Consider the following 17,630-nt stretch of genomic DNA (forward strand, 5'->3'; position numbering starts at 1 on the left):
CAGTATTCCAGCTGTGGCTTGACAAGCGCTGAGTGGAGTGGGACAATAACATCTTTATCTTTGCTGGTTGATGCCTTGGTTGAGTGACTCAGCATTCTGCTGGCTTGCTTTGCCACAGCTCCACACTCTTCGCTCCTATTGAGCCTGTGTCCACCAGGACCCCCAGGCCACCTCCCCCCCTTTTTCTTGTCTTTTTTTTTTTGTTTGTTTGTTTGTTTGGTTTTGTTTTTGTTTTCTGACAGCGCAAACCCACTTCACGCAGGGGTTGCGCACATTTTGTCACGTAACTGACCTGGACGTGAGGGTCGGTTTTGGGGTGACAGCTCGCATGAAACAAAGGCTTTGCAGTGAAACCACATCGGCGTTTGCGCCGTTTTCCTCCCCCCTCACTAGCCAGCTCCAGCTCCAGCTCCGGCAGCGCAGCTCCTCCCGTTCCCCGTTATGAACTGCCCCTCGGGACGGTCAGTTGTGCCGGGGCGCTGGGCAGGAACTCTTAACCTCTCTACGCGCCGCCGCGCGCCGTTGCCGTAGTTACGGAGGAAGCCGCGGTAAGAAAATGGCCGCTCGGCCGCTTTCCCCTGCCCCGCTTCCCTTTGGCTGTCCCGGGCCTTGGGGCTCAGCACTACCGTGCCCCAGGGAGGGTCGTCGTTCCCTCCTCCCTCTCTTCCCCGCCGTGGCTTGCGTGCCGCGGCTGCTTCCCAGTCTGCTCTGAGCAGGCGGTGCGGGCATGAGGAGGCCCCTGGGGACTGGCCTGAGCCCCCTGTAGCGTGGGTGTGTGGGTCAGAGGAGACGTGCGGTCCCGCTGTTGAGGGCAGGCTCTAACTGTGTGACCTCCGGCAGCTTCCCTGACACCACTGCCGAGTTTTGGGAGGATATGGAGCGGCACGTCCCCATTTACACGCTGCCTGAGGAAATTCGCAAGGTATGAAACAGTGGAAGTGTGAAAACCAAAATGGTGTTTGGAGACCACATAAGCCAGTGATTCAGGACTATTTTACCGGCCTTTGAATTTCAGTACTGTATCTCTTGTTTTAGATTGGGTGTGTTCTAGGTTTTGTTATATATGACAAATATTTATGTGTTTTGGTTGGAAGGGACCTAAAAGATTACCTAGTTCTTGCCACAGGCAGGGACACCCTCCGCTAGAGCAGGTTGCTCCAAGCCCTGTCCAACCTGGCCTTGAACATTGCCAAGGATGCAGCAGCCACAGCTTCTCTGGGCAGTCTTTGCCAGTGTCCCACCACTCTCAAAGGGAAGAACTTCTTCCTATTATCTGATCTCAGTCTCATCTCTGTCAGTTTAAAATAATTCCCCCTTGTCCTGTCCCTACGGGTCCTTGTAAAAAGTCCCTCTCCATTTTTCTTGCCGGCCTGTTCAAGTACTGGGAGGCTGCTGCAGGTTCTCCCCGGAGCCTTCTCTTTTCCAGGCTGTACTACATTAATATGAATATAAATTAATTTATATGTATATGTATTTTACACACTAATGGCAACCCCATGGCAAGGGGGTTGGAACTAGATAATCTTAAGGTCCTTTCCAACCCTAACTGCTCTATGACTCTATGAACACCGTAGAGGAACGTGCTCATTCTGTAATGGGGTTGTCACTGCTTATGTGAATTTCAGATTTTACCCCATGTGACATGTTTTGTTGCCCTAAGTTTGGAATGACTGAAAAGCATAACGTGTAATTGTTCCAAAGCAGTGTCAATACAGATAGGAAGGGGACATTCCCCTTATTTTCTTGTCTCTTCTCTTTGTGTGTGAGTGTGTTGCTTTGTTTGGGAGACAGATTATTACCAATGTTAACAATGCTGCTATTTATATGGGGTAGCTTATGAGGAGGCTCTTTAAATGCCACATGATGCACACAAGTGGAACATGAGTCACTTTTTGTAACACTATGAAGTTTTTACACCCAGTTGTCCTTAATTTTTGGTAGGCATCTAATAATTAGCAAGTAATTTAAAAGCTTTACGTATTCAGGCTAGCACAGCCTGGATAAATTCTCCCTGGAATAGTCCAGGAAGCTTGAGAAAATTTTTTAGCTATCAGTGATGGTTTCTGAGAATTCAGGGGTGGGTAAGATAGCCAAAGGAAAGGAAAAAGAATGCTTGCCTTTAAAAAAGGGGAGGAGAAGAGCCTGGGAAACTTACAGACTCACTAGCAGCTGTTTTGGTAGCAGGAAGGACACCAGATATGTTTGTTTATTTAGAATTGAGTTTGCAGGCATCAACAGGATAAGGTGGTTAGCAAAAATCAGTGCAAGCTTCTAAATAAAAGAAAACAAAAAAAAAAAAAAATTGTGCCAAGTTGTTGGATGAAGTGCATGTGAAGTACATCAGGGAATTATTCTGGATCTAGTACTGTTCAGTATTTTCATGAGTGACTTAAGTCTGTAGCTTGGTGGCACCTCACCTGTTTGTCTTTCAGTTGGATTAATTTCTGATAAGAGTTCCTGATCTGTGTGCTATAGGTGTGCTAGCACAAGGAGGAAGCAGATGTGAGTGCAGGCTCAAGTTGGAACAGAAAAGGGGTGACATTATTTCTCTCAGTAGGATTGTCAGTCTCTGCTGTTTTTTCATTGAGCTAGCACCATAAGGAATAAGGATTCCTTACCATAAGGAATACACTGATGCCAGTCTGGGAGGGGTTGTGGGCAATCTGGGAACAGCATTAAACTTCATATTCTTAGTAAGAATAAGGCATATTTGGAAAGAGTAAACCCAATGTATCAATACAAAATACATACTGATTCAGCTTCCTTGTCACTTGTCAAGCCTTACGCTGAGGTCTGTAATGAGGTCTATAATCAGGTCATAAGCAGAATAACTTTTAACAAAGCAATGTTACAAAAAGAAAGCAGCCATTCAGTTTATTAGTATGGGAGTTGCATGTGAAACATGGGCCTTACTTACTTTTCTGTTCAGAGCTGACGTATTGGTTCTGAGCTGCAGGCTTTAAGAAAAATAACATAACTGACCAAAGTTTAGAAAATAGCAAGAACAGCAGAGGTTAAAAATCCTGTCCTTCTAGGAAAGGATAGTAGAACTGAGTGTACTTATTCTGAAAAATACTTAAGGGCACAGTAACAATATTCATATGTGTAGGAAAATGGTGGTTGTCCTTCATCTCCATCTGCAAATTAATCTCATCCTCACCTTTCTGGGCTTGCTTTGCTTTAATATTATGAAACTGTAGAGCAAATCACCCAGGGGAGTTGTGGAATTCTTCCAGTGGTGCTGTGGGGGATGAGTAAGGCAAACTTTTTGCTTTGGAGTCAGAGACTGGGGCAGGCAATCTCTTCAGATCTCTTCCAGTTCTATAGTACATGTTTAACAAAAAGATCTGAATGCGGAAGACACAGTATTTTTAGGTACATACATGAATAAGCTGTTCCTGACCCATTCTGCCCTGTACCTCAGTGTGGGATATGCAAGCTGGAAGGCAATGACAATTGCCAGATTTTGGGATCAATTGAGTGTTGGGGTTTTACATATCCTTTGCTGCTCCTTGTCTCTTCACTCAGCTGCCTTGTGTTGTAGTTGTAGTATAGTTACAAGATACAGAGCTTGATTACAAGTTATTCTCACAATTTCCTGTCCTTGTATTTTCTACCTTTTATGTACACATGTTCTTATTCCCTCCACATTCTCTGCTTCTTGGATTTTGTAACATCTCTCTTGGAATCTTAGCTTTAAATTGCTATGAACATAAGTAGAACTTGTGTCAGCTGTACATTGCTTTGCCAAACCAAGCACATGCTCCCAACATGCAGCTTGCAGGCCAAAGGAACACGTGTGTCTGGAGGGAGTATGTTATGCATTGCGATTTCAGCTGCAGAGTATTCACTTGCTAGGCACTGGTTTGGGTTGGTTTGCTGGAGGTTGGGGTGTAGTGCTGACATCAAGCAGCTCTCTCAGAGGATGCAGACCAGAGCTCTCTTCGTTTTTCTCCTTTGTGCTCCTACTGGATGGAGCTTCCCAAGCTGCTTGCCAATATTTGCAACAGTGACATAGCAACCTCCAAAACTGCTCTCTTGTAGAGGATAGTATGGGGAAGAGACCATCTTGTGCCAACCTGGAACAGACTATTCTGCAGACTGTTCCACTGATAGAGTCTGTGAGACAACCTGTTGGAGTGAAGCTGTAGTATCATGGCAAAAGTTGATACAGATTGACCATTTGGTGACTGGGTCCAGTAGGTGATGCCACTATGCTTATTAAATTTTAAAGAAAATTTTAATGTAGAAGGGAATACATTTCTTGATATTTTGTTAATAATATGATAGATCTGGAGAGACCTTGGTGCTTAATGTTTTGATCAATTTTCCCATAAAGAGACATGTAAGAATTTTACATGGCCCTGATTTTCTCATTCCTTCTACCATTCTCATACCTCTTTTACACAATATGCATTGAAAGATGACTGCTAATAAAAAAAAAAACCACCAAATAGATAAACATCCATATGTCCATTAAAATAGCAAAGCTTATAGTGTTGTTTCATATAGTTGCATACTTCTTAGAAACTAACTCTTAGTAAAGATCTCAATCATGATTTGTTTCTTAAAAAAAAAAAAGTAGCCCTCCTGAGTTGTGGCTTTGCATGTTAGCAGTGTGGTTACCTCACTGAGCAATGTCTGTCAGTGTTCAAAGTCAGCAGGAGTAATTATTCCCGGAGGAAGCTATGCCTCATGGTGTGGTGGTGATGGCAAATGCGGCGAACAGCCGCTGCTGTTCTGGAAGCAGACATGGGAAAATCAGTAACTTTGTAGGAAAGAGAGAACCCAGTCAGTTAAAAAACTGTCCAAATGAAGTCCGAGCTATAGCTTCTCTTCTGTGACAGTTTTTGGGGAGTGTATTCTCTACTTCTTAGCCTTATTTTAGGGACACTTGTATCTGGGAGGTGATGCTTGCAGATTTGGTGTGCCAAGTAGCAAGCATTTCAACTAAGTTGGTTGGTTTGTCTCAGTAGAACCCTTCATTTTCTCTGAACTATATTGTCATAGGACTGTAGAAAACACTTTGCAGAGATCACTTGTAATGGCTACTTTTTCATGTATTTGAATGTCTTGAAGTTTATGCCATCAAACGTCTTTCTGAGAAGTATCACAGAGCACTGGAAGCTAAAAAAGAAGTTAGTGTTTCCTTTACTCCAGTGGGTGCATGTGTATTTTGCTGTGTGGCATTTTTATGTGTGTATTTTTGGTTTGTTGTTGTTCTGTTACTCTTAAAGAGGAAAGAATACTATCACACTCTTAGTTGTTTGGTGGTAGTGGTGGATGAATCTGTTACATGCTTGTGAACTTACTGTAATTCTGTGTTTGTTTCGGCATTGTTGTCCATTCAGTGTAAATAGATGGAAATATGGAGTCTTGTCCTGAAGATCTTCCTGAAATGGGAAACAGAACAGCAGTAAAATGACCCTGAGTCCTCAAAGCAGCAAACAAAAAGTTGTTTTTAATAAACAACTATAAACAATAAAAATTGTATTATTTTTTATTTGGCAAATAAATAACCTTTGTTTAACATTAATCCTGAAATTAATTGAGCACAGGATACCCTTACAGATCAGTAGTTCTCACACTAGGAGCTTGAGAAAAGAAGCAGAACAGGAATTTTTAAGCCTTATTACACATTGGTACAGAACGTTCTGTGATATCCAGCTATCTGTAAAACATGAGCATTACTAGTAACAAATAGTTACTTAATAGATTTGCCATGTGTACTATAGATTGGGCATATTATAGTATCTTTATGAGCACATTAATTTTTCCTGCTGTCTTTGAACCGGGGGCTATTTTATTTTACAGGTTCTTACCGAGTTCCAGTTGCATTAATTAGCTAAGGAATCTGTCCCATCCACTAAGACTTGCTTTGTAGAAGCAAATGAAATAATTACATATATAGTACTTAAATACTGGTATCAATATGGATTTAGAAACAGCAACATTTCTATTTGTGCCCTGCAGATGACTGTGGTGTGCCTACAGAATTGCAGGATGTCTCTGAAGAGACCTGTTGTCATGCACCTTATGAATGCTTCTGGAGAAGATGTTCATGAGTTGCTGCTGTGTCCACTGAGATTTTCAGTATTTGGCTTTAAAATTTTTTACATTTGGGTTTTTTTGGGATGTCAGGCTCCAGGGATGTGAATGTTCTGAGCAACTGTAATGTGCTTTGGAAATGTTAGAAAGTTTCTATTTATTTTTGGTATCAGCCCACATGTTACAGCCTAAAGAGCTGCTCTCAGCAGTGAACTTTATACTAAAGATAGGCTGCTTTGTTACCACTGTGTATTGAGGCATTAGGTGATTTGTGAAAGCACATCTTCTGAACTTGGATAACAATCTTCTGTTCTTAGTGTAGGAACTCCGGAGTCCCTCATGGTCACACAGGGTAGCACAGCATTTTTATCTATTGGTATGCTTATAAGGCTAGGGCTGGTGTTCGCTACATTTAAACTTTTCCTACCCTCTTTGCAATCAGCGTCCAAGTAAGTTGCTAGGAATTGGAGGGATTGTAGTAACTCTTCATCACAGGCAATTGGGCTGTAGCTAGGAGGGGCTCCACAACTGCTGCAACTACAGATGCAAAAAGTATTTGTCAGGCAAAGAATGATTAACAGTGGGCTAAATTATCTTTTGTCTGTACAAGTATCACGTTCGTGGATTGCTGGAGTGTGCTGTAACACATCCTGAATGAGTTTAGGAGCACCGGTAAGGTCCGTGCTGTTGGACACGTGTTGGATATTTGCAGGGCTTGTGTGAATGTGCAGTTACAGTGCAGTAGAATGCGTTTATGATTCATTAGTCTGCTTTACTCACAGGCAGGAAAAAATTAAAGCTACCTGAAATTCAATTATTATTTCCTTTAATTACAAACTGATCATTTCAGGGCATGTTTTCTATGAAACTTTTGAGAGCAGGATATTCAGTTTTTACTACAAGCCTATTTCTACGCTATACATATGCATGCAAAGCAAGTACTGTGACTTTTATTTTTCAACTAATATTTTATGGAAGTGGAACAAATAAGTATGTATGAAGCATGGCTTAGCATCCAATTTGTATTACCTTCTGAGTAGATGCTGACTGAAAGCTCGGCTCACAATAAACTTTTAAAGACGTGAAGTTTCTATTGAGATTCTCAAAAATCACTGAATAGAAAAAGATCAATCTCAATCAAATGCCTCTTTGGTTTTGCATATGCAGCAGAAGACTCCACTTTCTTCCTAGAAAATCGGTTGTGTGGTTTGAATAATGACTTCTGTGTGTGTGTGTGTGTGTGTGTGTGTGTGTGTGTGTGTATGTGTGTGTGTGTGTGTGTAATAGGGATTGGCTGGTTTGTCAGGAGAAGGACAAACAGCATGAGAGAAATTGAAGTACTACGGGAGAGGAGGATTAAAACAGAAAAATAGATTCACAAAAATAAAAAGGAAAGTAGATTCCGATAACAAGGTAGAATCAAGTAGAGGTAGAATAAAACAATATTCAGAAATAATTTTAAGAGCACCCAGCTGCAGCATAATGATTTTTTTTTCCCCCTGAATTTTATGTATTGTTCTTCTCCAAGTGTGGTTTGTTTTTTTATTATTTGGCCAGTCCTTTCTAAAGCAGTCTCAGTTCTGACAAGACTGACTGAGGAAAGCGAAGAGGTGTTACTACTGGTTTATGTGCCTGAGGAGTGCTTGGTGATGCAAGTAGAATGGTGAGTGCTGCAGTTCCCCTATACTCTCCCTTCCCTGCACCGTAAAATTAATGTACAAGGAGTACATCTGTGCTTATGGCTCTGTGTTTTTATTTTAGTGGTGCACGAAACATATTTAAAGCTTTTTCAAAGAATCTCATTAATTGAGGGCTGGCTTTTAAGAGTCATAGCTATTTATTAGCTGCTCGTAATGGACTCTTTCTAGCATAAGTGATCCATATGTGGGATGTTGTAATTCCAAGGCACTGCTAAGTGAGAAAGTGGATAATTTTTCTTTTAACGAGAGTTTAGCTCTTTACCATGGTAATTTTCATGGGTGGAATCTGGGTTATCAGAGTAGAAGAATAGCCATGCACAGACTTGTGTACCCTGTAGTTATCTGGTCAAGTTGAAGGGATAAAAATTCCTGTCTTGACAGTCAAAAGTCTAAAAATGGTCCAGACCATCAAAGTAACTTTTATTTTTTATTTTATTCCTTATGGCTTTTGCTCTACAGATACTTACAGTATTGAGTCAGACAGATGTAATTTGAGTGACTATCCATCTTGGCTCAATTATGCAATTGCCCTTGGTAGCTAAAGAAATCTATGTAACCATGGAATAATATTAGTTCTTCCAAAACCGGACGCTGCTCTTGAGTTGAAACTACTCCCAGAGGTGTTCTAGTGGAACAGCTAGAAATGCTACCTTGTGATACAGCTTGTTTTGGCCGTAGCTCTTGTCCTTTCTTTATAGCATCTGGTGTAATGTGTGTCAGAACTGTAGCTCAAGACCTTATGGATCAAATATCTTCTTAGTCCTAGTACTTTGTCCTTATGAGTTTGTTTTTGTTTTTATGTTGTTACTGTGCGTGCAGTACCATCTTGCTAACTCAAATAGCAGGGGTTTTTAGTATCCCTCTGTTCCCTTTTCAAGTCCTGTTTGTTCTGAATTTCCCTGTCCAGCCTTACCAAAAGCACAATACTAAAATTAACTTTTGTTTGGTTTTCGAATTCCTAATTGATTTTTTTTTTCGTTTCTATTCACTGCTTGTTCTCACTGCTAAGGACATACAGATTCCATTTTCTAATTAGAGCTCTCACAGTTTCTGTTTCTATTCTTTCCAAACTGTGCTTTGCCCCTGATTATTTTTTTTTTCCCCTACTTTGAGTTTGAGAAGGTGAAAACAGTCTTCAGATCAAATGTAAATAGTAAAATATAGAATCTGAGAATGTAAATCACTGTGTATGTAACGCACATTTTTCATGTTTACTCAAAAGTAATATTATTCCAGAAAAGGTAGCCTTGTAAGCAAAAGAACTAATGCAGGTTTGTTTCCTACAGATTTTTGTGTAATAGAGTATTGGTTAATCATTCCATTAGACCTTGTAACATACAAGGTCTAATGGACTCTTATCTCTCTCCTATATGGATTATCTGATATCTGAAAAGAGCTACCCTCACACTCCAGAATTTTCTTCAGTGGGGAACTTAGACAACCAGGTAGGTTGTCTTCCTAAAACTTTCAGACACTTAAATGTGTCTGCCGTCACAGTCAGAATTGGTTATAAATGATCTGACATTCTCATTCACAAAAAAAGGGTGACAGTAGAGGAATACACACATAGATAAAGTAATGATATTTCTCTTGGAAACTGAAAAAACCCAAAACATTTTGTTTGTAAGTAGTCTTCAAAGCTATAGAATGCTTTCTGGCTCTGATCTGAAAATTGGTGTAGCCCTAAGATAGCTTTGTCAGCGTTTTTGCTGAATGGAATTGGCATCTGCAGCTTGCCAGCATTTCTCTGTACCTGTGTGAAACTGCAGTAGCTTCTGAAAAACATATCCAACCAGCTCAGGAATTTCAGGAGGTGTTTTCGGTATCAGTGAGGAGAACTCAGGTTGTGATGTTGACAATGCTAAAGAGAGGAGAAATAGAAAAAGGAGAAAGTCCTGCTTGTGGTTTGACCACTGTGGGCATGAGAGAGGAATCTTGGATTTAGCATAAGAATTCATATTAGTACACCTCTTGCTCTCAACAGTTCAGGCTTTGCTGTTTTGGAGCTATTCACTTTCAACTGCATCCTATTATTTTTCTAGGCATTTTGGGCATACATAGATTTAAATTAGTTGGCTTGCTTGTTGGTGTTAATGTTCTGCAGCTTGGAATTTAGTTTGGGCTAGCTTGCCTGTTAAGTATCACACAATCCATGCCAAATTTGTATACCAGTATTGGAAACTGCTAATTTACACTACAGATAAATCTTTTAAAACTAGATCAATCTATATACAGTATATTGCAGTGGTGGCAGGATAATTTTGCATGTACAGAAGCAAGGTTTTGATTAAAAGACAGAACTTGTTTCTTTACTGCTGTAATACAAGGCCTCTGGCTTTCCTGTGGTTTTTTTTTGACAATGTAGCAAATACTTTAAAAATCCAACCTGATTTGAAATCCTTGCAAGTTTTTATTTCACCCGAGGAATGAAGGTGAAGAAGAACGAGACCCATTTCTTACTGTGTCCAGAGAGATAGTGTTTATTGTTGTATGACTTCATTTATTTTTAAGTTCAGTAACAAAATTGAACTTGGAAACTAAAAACTGTTACTACTTGCATAGAACATTTTCAGTATAGGACCCCAATTGCTTTATTTTGATTTTAATCCTTGTATCCAGTGAAATTTCTGTAACTGTTTATTTGAAAGACAGCAGTGGTCGTGCTGCATGAGAGCACAATGTTCTTTTTGGGATAAGAGCCCCCCTCCTGTGCTCCTTGTAACAGCTCATTTTGTCCTTTTTCAATATACTAATTTTAAGGCTTTGGAACTTTATGGAAGTTATCCTGAATAACAGTTTCATATTTCCAAGCACAGTCTGCAGCTGCCAGGAAAAATAAACTTGCATTTTCAGCTCATTCAGAGCAACTGTAACTAGGGGTATTTCAAACTGGGGCAAACCTAAGAAATCAGAATTGAGATTAAATAAAGCTTGGCCTGGTAATTCCAGGGCATCCTGAAATACCATTTTTATCAAGCTGCATTTAAAGTGCTACAGATTATTGAATCATGAGATCATGAGTCTGTAGTTTATAATTTTTGAAAGCTGTTTTCTGTCATCCGATTCCGTTCAGTTTATCCCAATGTCTCAAAATGTTATTTTTTTTCTTTTCCTGTAAAACAGAATTCTTACATTCTTTGACTTAAACTGCTTGCAGTTTTCCAGCGTTCTGATTTTCATAAGTCATTGTGCAAAATCCTGTAAATGATTGATAATTGCAAGAAAGGTTAAAGCTTGTTTTAAGCTCTCAACACACAAACACATAACTGCTCTTTCAGCTGCCACCCATTTTCCATCTTTCACATCTCCAAGCTTACCAATACCTTTTTATATTTCTTGCTTTGAGGTTGTTTCTTTAGCTATATTATGAGTCTCCTTTGATCTAGTCTTAATTCTGTCCATCTGAAATGCATTTATGCTGTGACACAAGAACAGGGTAGGACCTGTTATGCTCAGGAAACAGTGATCTGTGCTGGTATGCAGATGCTTCCATGTCCCTTACTGAAGTGTCAGACCTTCTTGGCTTGGCCTGGCTGATTTTTTTACTCTATACCCATTTCTTCTGCAGGTTCAGTTCTGCATCACTCGTAAATTAAACATTTTTTTCTGGAAGTGAAAATGATTAAAATGTTTAGGAATAACTGATACATTGAATAATGTGTGCGTCAAAGTCAGAGCATATGTATCTGTTCGTATTTGTGAAGCCTTACTGCAAAGCTTAATAATTTGATCACTTACAAAAGTAAGTTTCTCAATTTAAGAAAAGGTCTTTCAATTAGATGTATATTATGTATTCTCTGAGTTTTTTTAGTGTTTGATTACTTCATACCTAGTAAATGGGTTACATTTTCCACAACACTCAAGGACATGGGCACTACTTCATAATAATTAGTCCCTTACTCATTTGAATTATTTTGTAAAGATTGCTGGATTATATAATTTTATTTACTTTCCTCTTTTCATCTTGCCTACTTAAGTTGGGTATGACTTGTCAAAAAAACACAGTAAATAACATTTTCTGGCTCAGGCAATCACAAATTCATTAAGGAGATAATTTTGTAAAACATAGAATTTTATTTTAATACATCAGACAATTCAGAGGTACTTCAGTTTAGAATTCAGTTTAAAATTTGTATTTTTTTTTTTATGTTAAAGCAGTAGCGTCATCTGAACATAAATGCCCCAGAGCAGTAAGTGGTTTAAACTATTCAGATTTATTATTATTATTTCATGTCATTCAGGTTGGCTTTTCTGTTCAACTTTTCTTACTAACAGTCTTATAATTTTCTCTCTTTCTAGATGTCCCGGGATGAGACAGTATGTAAATACTGTGGAGTCAGCTATTTGATACTTCATGAATTTAAGGTTATGGAAGAAAAAGTAAAAGCAATGGAAAAGGAGATTAAATTTTATGAAGGAAGTATAGAACGGGAAAAAGGACTTCAAGCAGAATTGCAGTCTCTTTACCAAGACCTTGAACACTATCGAGCTGACAATGAAACAAAAACAGAAAGGTCAGAACATATTGCCTAGTCTGGTGTTATTCTTGTGTATGTGTATTAGGTAATTTAATTCTGAAGAGGTTTAAAATATAAATAAGATTTGTCTTTCTTTTACCAGATGTAGCATGTATACTGTAATACTAATTTAAATAATCTTTCGTAGTAGTCTCTGAAAACAAGTTTTGAATTCCTTTATGTTTAGAAACAGTCAATATGTTTGAAATGAAAGAAAAACCAAAAGACATTTCGGAGGCATTTTGCCTACACACACTCCCAAAAGGAAATAATCAAATATTTAATCTTCTTATTTCATAATAAAATTGTATTTTAAGTTAAATTCCACAACATTGGGAGTTTCCCAGTTCTGAAATTTTTACTTATTGTGTCATAGTAACATGGTAAAGAATCACCAGCATTCTTAGCATGAGAAGCTTACAGTTCACTCTGTGAAGGGATGATACAGAACATTAAAGCAATCATGAAAATCTTGGGTACTGCTTGTGGTGTTGTTCCTCAGGAACACGAGTTTGCAAATGCTTACTGGCAGGTATGTGAAGATCCCAGTTAAAGGGGAGTTTTGTTCCTTACGAACTCCAGTAGTTAACAATAGACCTCAGAGCCATGTTTATAATTTTAGGGTGCAATGATTAAAACCTTTAAGTGTGTTCTCCTTCAGCTCATACGTGCTTTTCTTGTGTTCTACATAAGTGTAGTAATCAAGTAGTACACAAGTGTATTGATTCACATCATGGTAACTTTAAACTTAGAACAGGAAGTCATACTTGATTGTTTACAGTGTGACTATAAAAATTGATATTTATAGTTGGCTAGTAAAAGATACTTTATAAAAATGTAGTTGCTAATATTGACTACTGATAGCATAGCATTGGGAAGGGCATTGGAAGCTTCCTGGTAATTTCTTGCTTATCTGAATCAAGCTGTTGTCAGAAGTTTTTTAAGAATAAGATTATAACTTTAATTACCAGTTCAGTCATTTTGATTCTGAAGCCCCCAAGTAGAGTTGTTTCTTGCATGACTGACTTATGCGTAGTAGCAACTGATCTAGAACTGGTAACATGGGACATTTGGAGTGTTAAGGTCCTCTCAAGAGATTGGACTAGAACACTTTGGAAGCACTGCAAAGGAAATAACTACAGCTTTTTTTCTTTTTTTTTTTTAATTTTTATTTCTTTTTTTTTATATCACTCTAATACTGTTAAGAATTTGATGTCACTGTTAATGGATTTAGTTAATCTTGTGTTTGATAACATTACTAATAAAAGATTCATTTTAAAAGATAAGTTCACACAAAGATAAACAAAACACATGCATCTTGTAGATTGCTCATGGTTTTTTTCTTTGGTTTTGTTTTGTTTTGTTTTTAATTTGAACTAAATATCCTCCATCTCCCCCAGTATTTAGTGTTTTCTTTGGTTTAACATTGTATTTCTGAAGAGTGCATTTGCTTCTTGTTTCTTTAAGAGCTCTGAGTGGCAGTTATGGTGGCAGTATTCAGCGTGTTAGCAGATGCAGTGACAGCACATTCTTCTTGCTGAGGCTCTTTTGCCATAGGTAAACTTAATTTAGTCACTTTTAGTAAAGATGTAACAGTTAATAAAAAGTTTCTCTCTGCATTTTTTTCCCTTAAGGCTCAACTTGATTTAAAATCTGTTGAAATCAAGAATACTTTCAGTAGTCTTTCATTCAGGCCATCAATCAACTCTTGTCCCTTGCTAAGTAAGCTTTTCTAAATATTCCTTATCTCCACTGTACTGAGTCTCTCTGGTTACGTTGTGCTGTTGGCATAAACTGACTGTTCTACATACTGTCTTCTGGTTCTTATAAGGTTGACAAATCATTCTTCCCAAACGTTTATCAGAAGCCAAATATGCCCCTCCTTTTTTTTTTTTTTAATTTTTTTTTTTTATTTATTTTGTTTTCCTTTTTATCTCTGGTAGACCGAGGGATTTAATCCTTCGTGTTAGCTGCAGACTTCTTCATTTTTATATTCTTTCTAGGTTAAAGTATTGCTATTTGTAACTGTGATTAACCTTGAAAGCCACTCAGGAACGTGAAGTTTGCAGAAATTAGTTACGTACCCTTTGGGATTTCACTGGGAGAAGGGGAACAAACCGTTGTGCTGTTAACTACACTGATTCCATTTGGCTATTCAGATCTTACTCCATGTTAAAATGGCTTTAATTCCAGAATACTTGCATGAGAGCTATTCCTGAAGGGCTGTGGCTAGCTTGAGATAGCAATGCTATCAATACGCATGCCAACTCGAGATAGGCTGTGCAGCTGATAACCATGTTGTGCTCTGTACTGCTGGCTGCCGGAGCAGTGGCAAACTGAAATGCTGGTGTGTCATTTGTCTAACCATTTTTGGCCTGTTACCTATTTAAACGTATTAGTAATGGGTGCTTTCACTGGGGGCTTACTTCTCTAGTTCATTGGAGGTACAAGTATGATTGGATTTATCTGTGTCTCTGGGGGATCCGCCAAGTTCTTGGAGTCCCTAGAGCTGAATTTATTAACAGGTTTTCTCTGGCAGTGTCTTTTGACATTTGTCATGCTACATGAGAGGCAGATTGTGTTTGTGGTGTGGATTTTAATAATTCTTGCAACATCCAATATAAGAAATCTAAAATAGATTTAAATACTCAAGATGCTTTTGAAAGGTATAGTAGTGCTGAATACCTCGAGTGTGACAAGGAGCAAAAAATTTTTATGATGTTTAGACATGTGAAAAGGTATATAGATGTCACTTAGCAAGTCCTGTGTCAAGGATCCCTTGTAAATAGATTTCTAAAAACTTTTTTACAAATCTAAGAAGAGGAGTTACTTGTTGGTTACTACTATGAGATTGAGGTTCGGTGTCATGCATGTAGATGATGAAAATTTTGTCCATAAAGAATAAATCTTAAGGATCATCTAAACCCAACATTTTAACATGCAGAAGCAATATTTTCCCATACTTGTGCTTTTTTTGCTTGTGTTTTCTGAAGTTCATTAGTTCCTGGCAAAACTTAATATAGTGGAAAATGCTTTGTTGTTGAATTTGCCCAAAATAAATCTTCCTATTTGCAACATGATCACATAGGAAAGCATCAGCAGCTGTCTCGCTTGGTAAAGTCTGAACCTCTAATAAAGCACTGAAGTGACTGGGCAGAGTTAACAACACACTGCTCTACCCTTAGCTACCAGCCTACACAGAAGTGTGATGGAAATGACGTGTGGTTTCTTGTCCTAGGAGACTGAAAATACTGGAAATGGGGAGTGGTACATGCTTTAAGAACTGCATCACCATTTTGAAAATAGGTTTTGAAGGGAGAGAACACAAAGCAAAAAGGTCACTTCTAATAGATTTTTTTTTTTTTAATATGTCTGTTTCTGTTGAACATGTAGTGATAAAGTGGAGTTTATTTGGTGTAAATAATCTCTGTGAGCCAAATCTGGATGAAATAAAGAGGTAAAGAAGCAACCTCTCTTTTTCTAAATGTGGTTTAGAGCATACAATCAGTTATTTGTATTATATACCATCACATGTGGGTATCTTGGGAAATTGTGCATATTTTGACATTTTAAAAAGCATAGAATCATAGAATGGTTAGGTTTGGAAAGGACCTTAAGATCATCTGCTTCCAACCTCCCTGCTATGGGCAGGGAAGCCTCACCCTAAACCATGTCACCCAAGGCTCTCTCCATCCTGGCCCTGAACATTGTCAGGGATGGAGCATTTACTGCTTCTTTGGGCAACCTGTTCTAGTGCCTCAGCACCCTCACAGTGAAGAACTTCTTCCTTATGTCTAACCTGAACTTCTCCTCTTTTAAGTTTAAACCCATTACCCCTTGTCCTATTGCCTACCATCCCTGATGAAGAATCCCTCTCTGGTACACTTGTAGGCCCCCTTCAGATACTGGAAGGCTGCTATAAGGTCTCCTGTGCAACCATCCAGCCAATTCTTTATCTGCCAGGTGATCCATCCATCAAATTTATGTCTCTCTGGTTTAGAGACAGTGTTGAACAAGTCCAGGAAGACGATAACTGCTCTGTCGTTGTCCATCAGTTTTGTAGCCCCATTGTAGAAGGCCACCAGATTGGTCAGGCAGGATTTGCCCTTGGTGGAGCCATGTTGGCTGTTGCCAGCCACCTTGTTGTTTTTCATGTGCCCTCACATGGTTTCCAGGAGAATCTGCTCCGTGACCCTGCCAGGCACAGAGACTGACTGTCCTGGGTCTTCCATTTTCCCCTTCTTGAAAATGGGGGTTATATTTCCCTTTTTCCAGTCATTGGGAGCTTCACCTGACTGTCATGATTTTTCCAATATGATGGATAGCGGCTTAGCAACTTCAGTTGCTGGTTCCCTCAGGATGCACAGATAGATTTCATCAGGTCCCATGGATTTGTGCAAGTTCAGGTTCCTTATATGACTAATGAACAAAACATAACCACTGCAGCCCTGTAATGTATTTTCAGAATTATACTGGTGCATCATCTAACACATAAGAAATCAGTTCATAAAGTAGTAAATAAGTGTTCTTCATCATGCTACAGATGATATGTGCGAGTCTTGGACATGTGCTCCTTCAATGACTGCTTGGAAGAGACCAGTAAATACAATAAGAGTTATCAGCATGGGATTCAGTGAATCCCTGGGTTTCACACTCATCATTTTCTAGCAAAAAGAAATAATTCAGTGGTTCCTCATTGTGGGGAGACTATAGGGCATGAAGGTGCTGGAATTTTTCTAGCTCTGTATGCACTGAATTCTACCTTTAGGTAGATCAAGTTGCAATGTTTAGAAGCGCACAAGAGGTTTGTACTTGGAAGTGCCGCTCGTGTGTGTGAAGGGAGGATATGAAGTTTACGAAGAAATAGCGCCTTCAGCTTCCTTATTGAATGTTTTGTAAATAACAACACATCTCTATTTAGCTACATGATAAATTTTAGGGTGTATTTATTAACCAGGAAAAAGGAGAATTTTGTATAATGGCAGAGTGTTTTAATATGTTCTTTTTAATAATTGCAAACTGATAAGTGCATTTTACCCTGCTGGTGTCATCATGATGAATTGGGTACAGCTCAGGCTTGTGCCTAGAGCCTGCAAAAGTCCTAACAGGGCCTGTGGGACCCAGGTCCTGTGCTCACCGTCTATACAGCAGTGCACTTCTGTACCTAAAAAAAAAAAAAATACCACTGACAGATCTTGTCACAGCCTCAGAAAGCAAATCGGCACACTGCCTTTGGGAAATAATCTCTTTCTGTTAGATTCTTATGCAAAGTATGTTGCAGCCAGGGCCTTCCCAATAGGATGCATGCTTTCTGCTACTGACGAGCAGTAGCTCAAACCCCATCTTGATCTATTAAAATTGTGGT

The 17,630-nt window shown here is 38.9% G+C and overlaps 1 protein-coding gene across 4 annotated transcripts in view; it reads left to right on the forward strand.

Moving 5' to 3' along the window:
- The first annotated feature begins 231 nt into the window (after positions 1-231).
- The window catches only part of LEKR1 (leucine, glutamate and lysine rich 1), a 58,569-nt gene continuing 41,170 nt past the window's right edge, over positions 232-17,630 (forward strand). For 3 of the 4 annotated variants that reach the window (XM_061371621.1, XM_061371618.1, XM_061371622.1), the window contains exons 1-2: positions 9,113-9,193; positions 12,048-12,262. In XM_061371621.1, coding sequence (XP_061227605.1) covers positions 9,119-9,193; positions 12,048-12,262 — 290 coding nt within the window. In that variant the 5' untranslated portion in view covers positions 9,113-9,118. Of the gene's footprint in view, positions 549-840; positions 923-9,112; positions 9,194-12,047; positions 12,263-17,630 lie in introns of those variants that run through there. The other variant, XM_061371620.1, reaches the window with a different exon arrangement.

The sequence above is a fragment of the Neopsephotus bourkii genome, unplaced genomic scaffold (genome assembly GCF_033783945.1).
Source record: "Neopsephotus bourkii isolate Nb327-2 ecotype Australia unplaced genomic scaffold, CSIRO-AGI_Nbou_v1 NB_1574, whole genome shotgun sequence".
NCBI lineage: Eukaryota > Metazoa > Chordata > Aves > Psittaciformes > Psittacidae > Neopsephotus > Neopsephotus bourkii.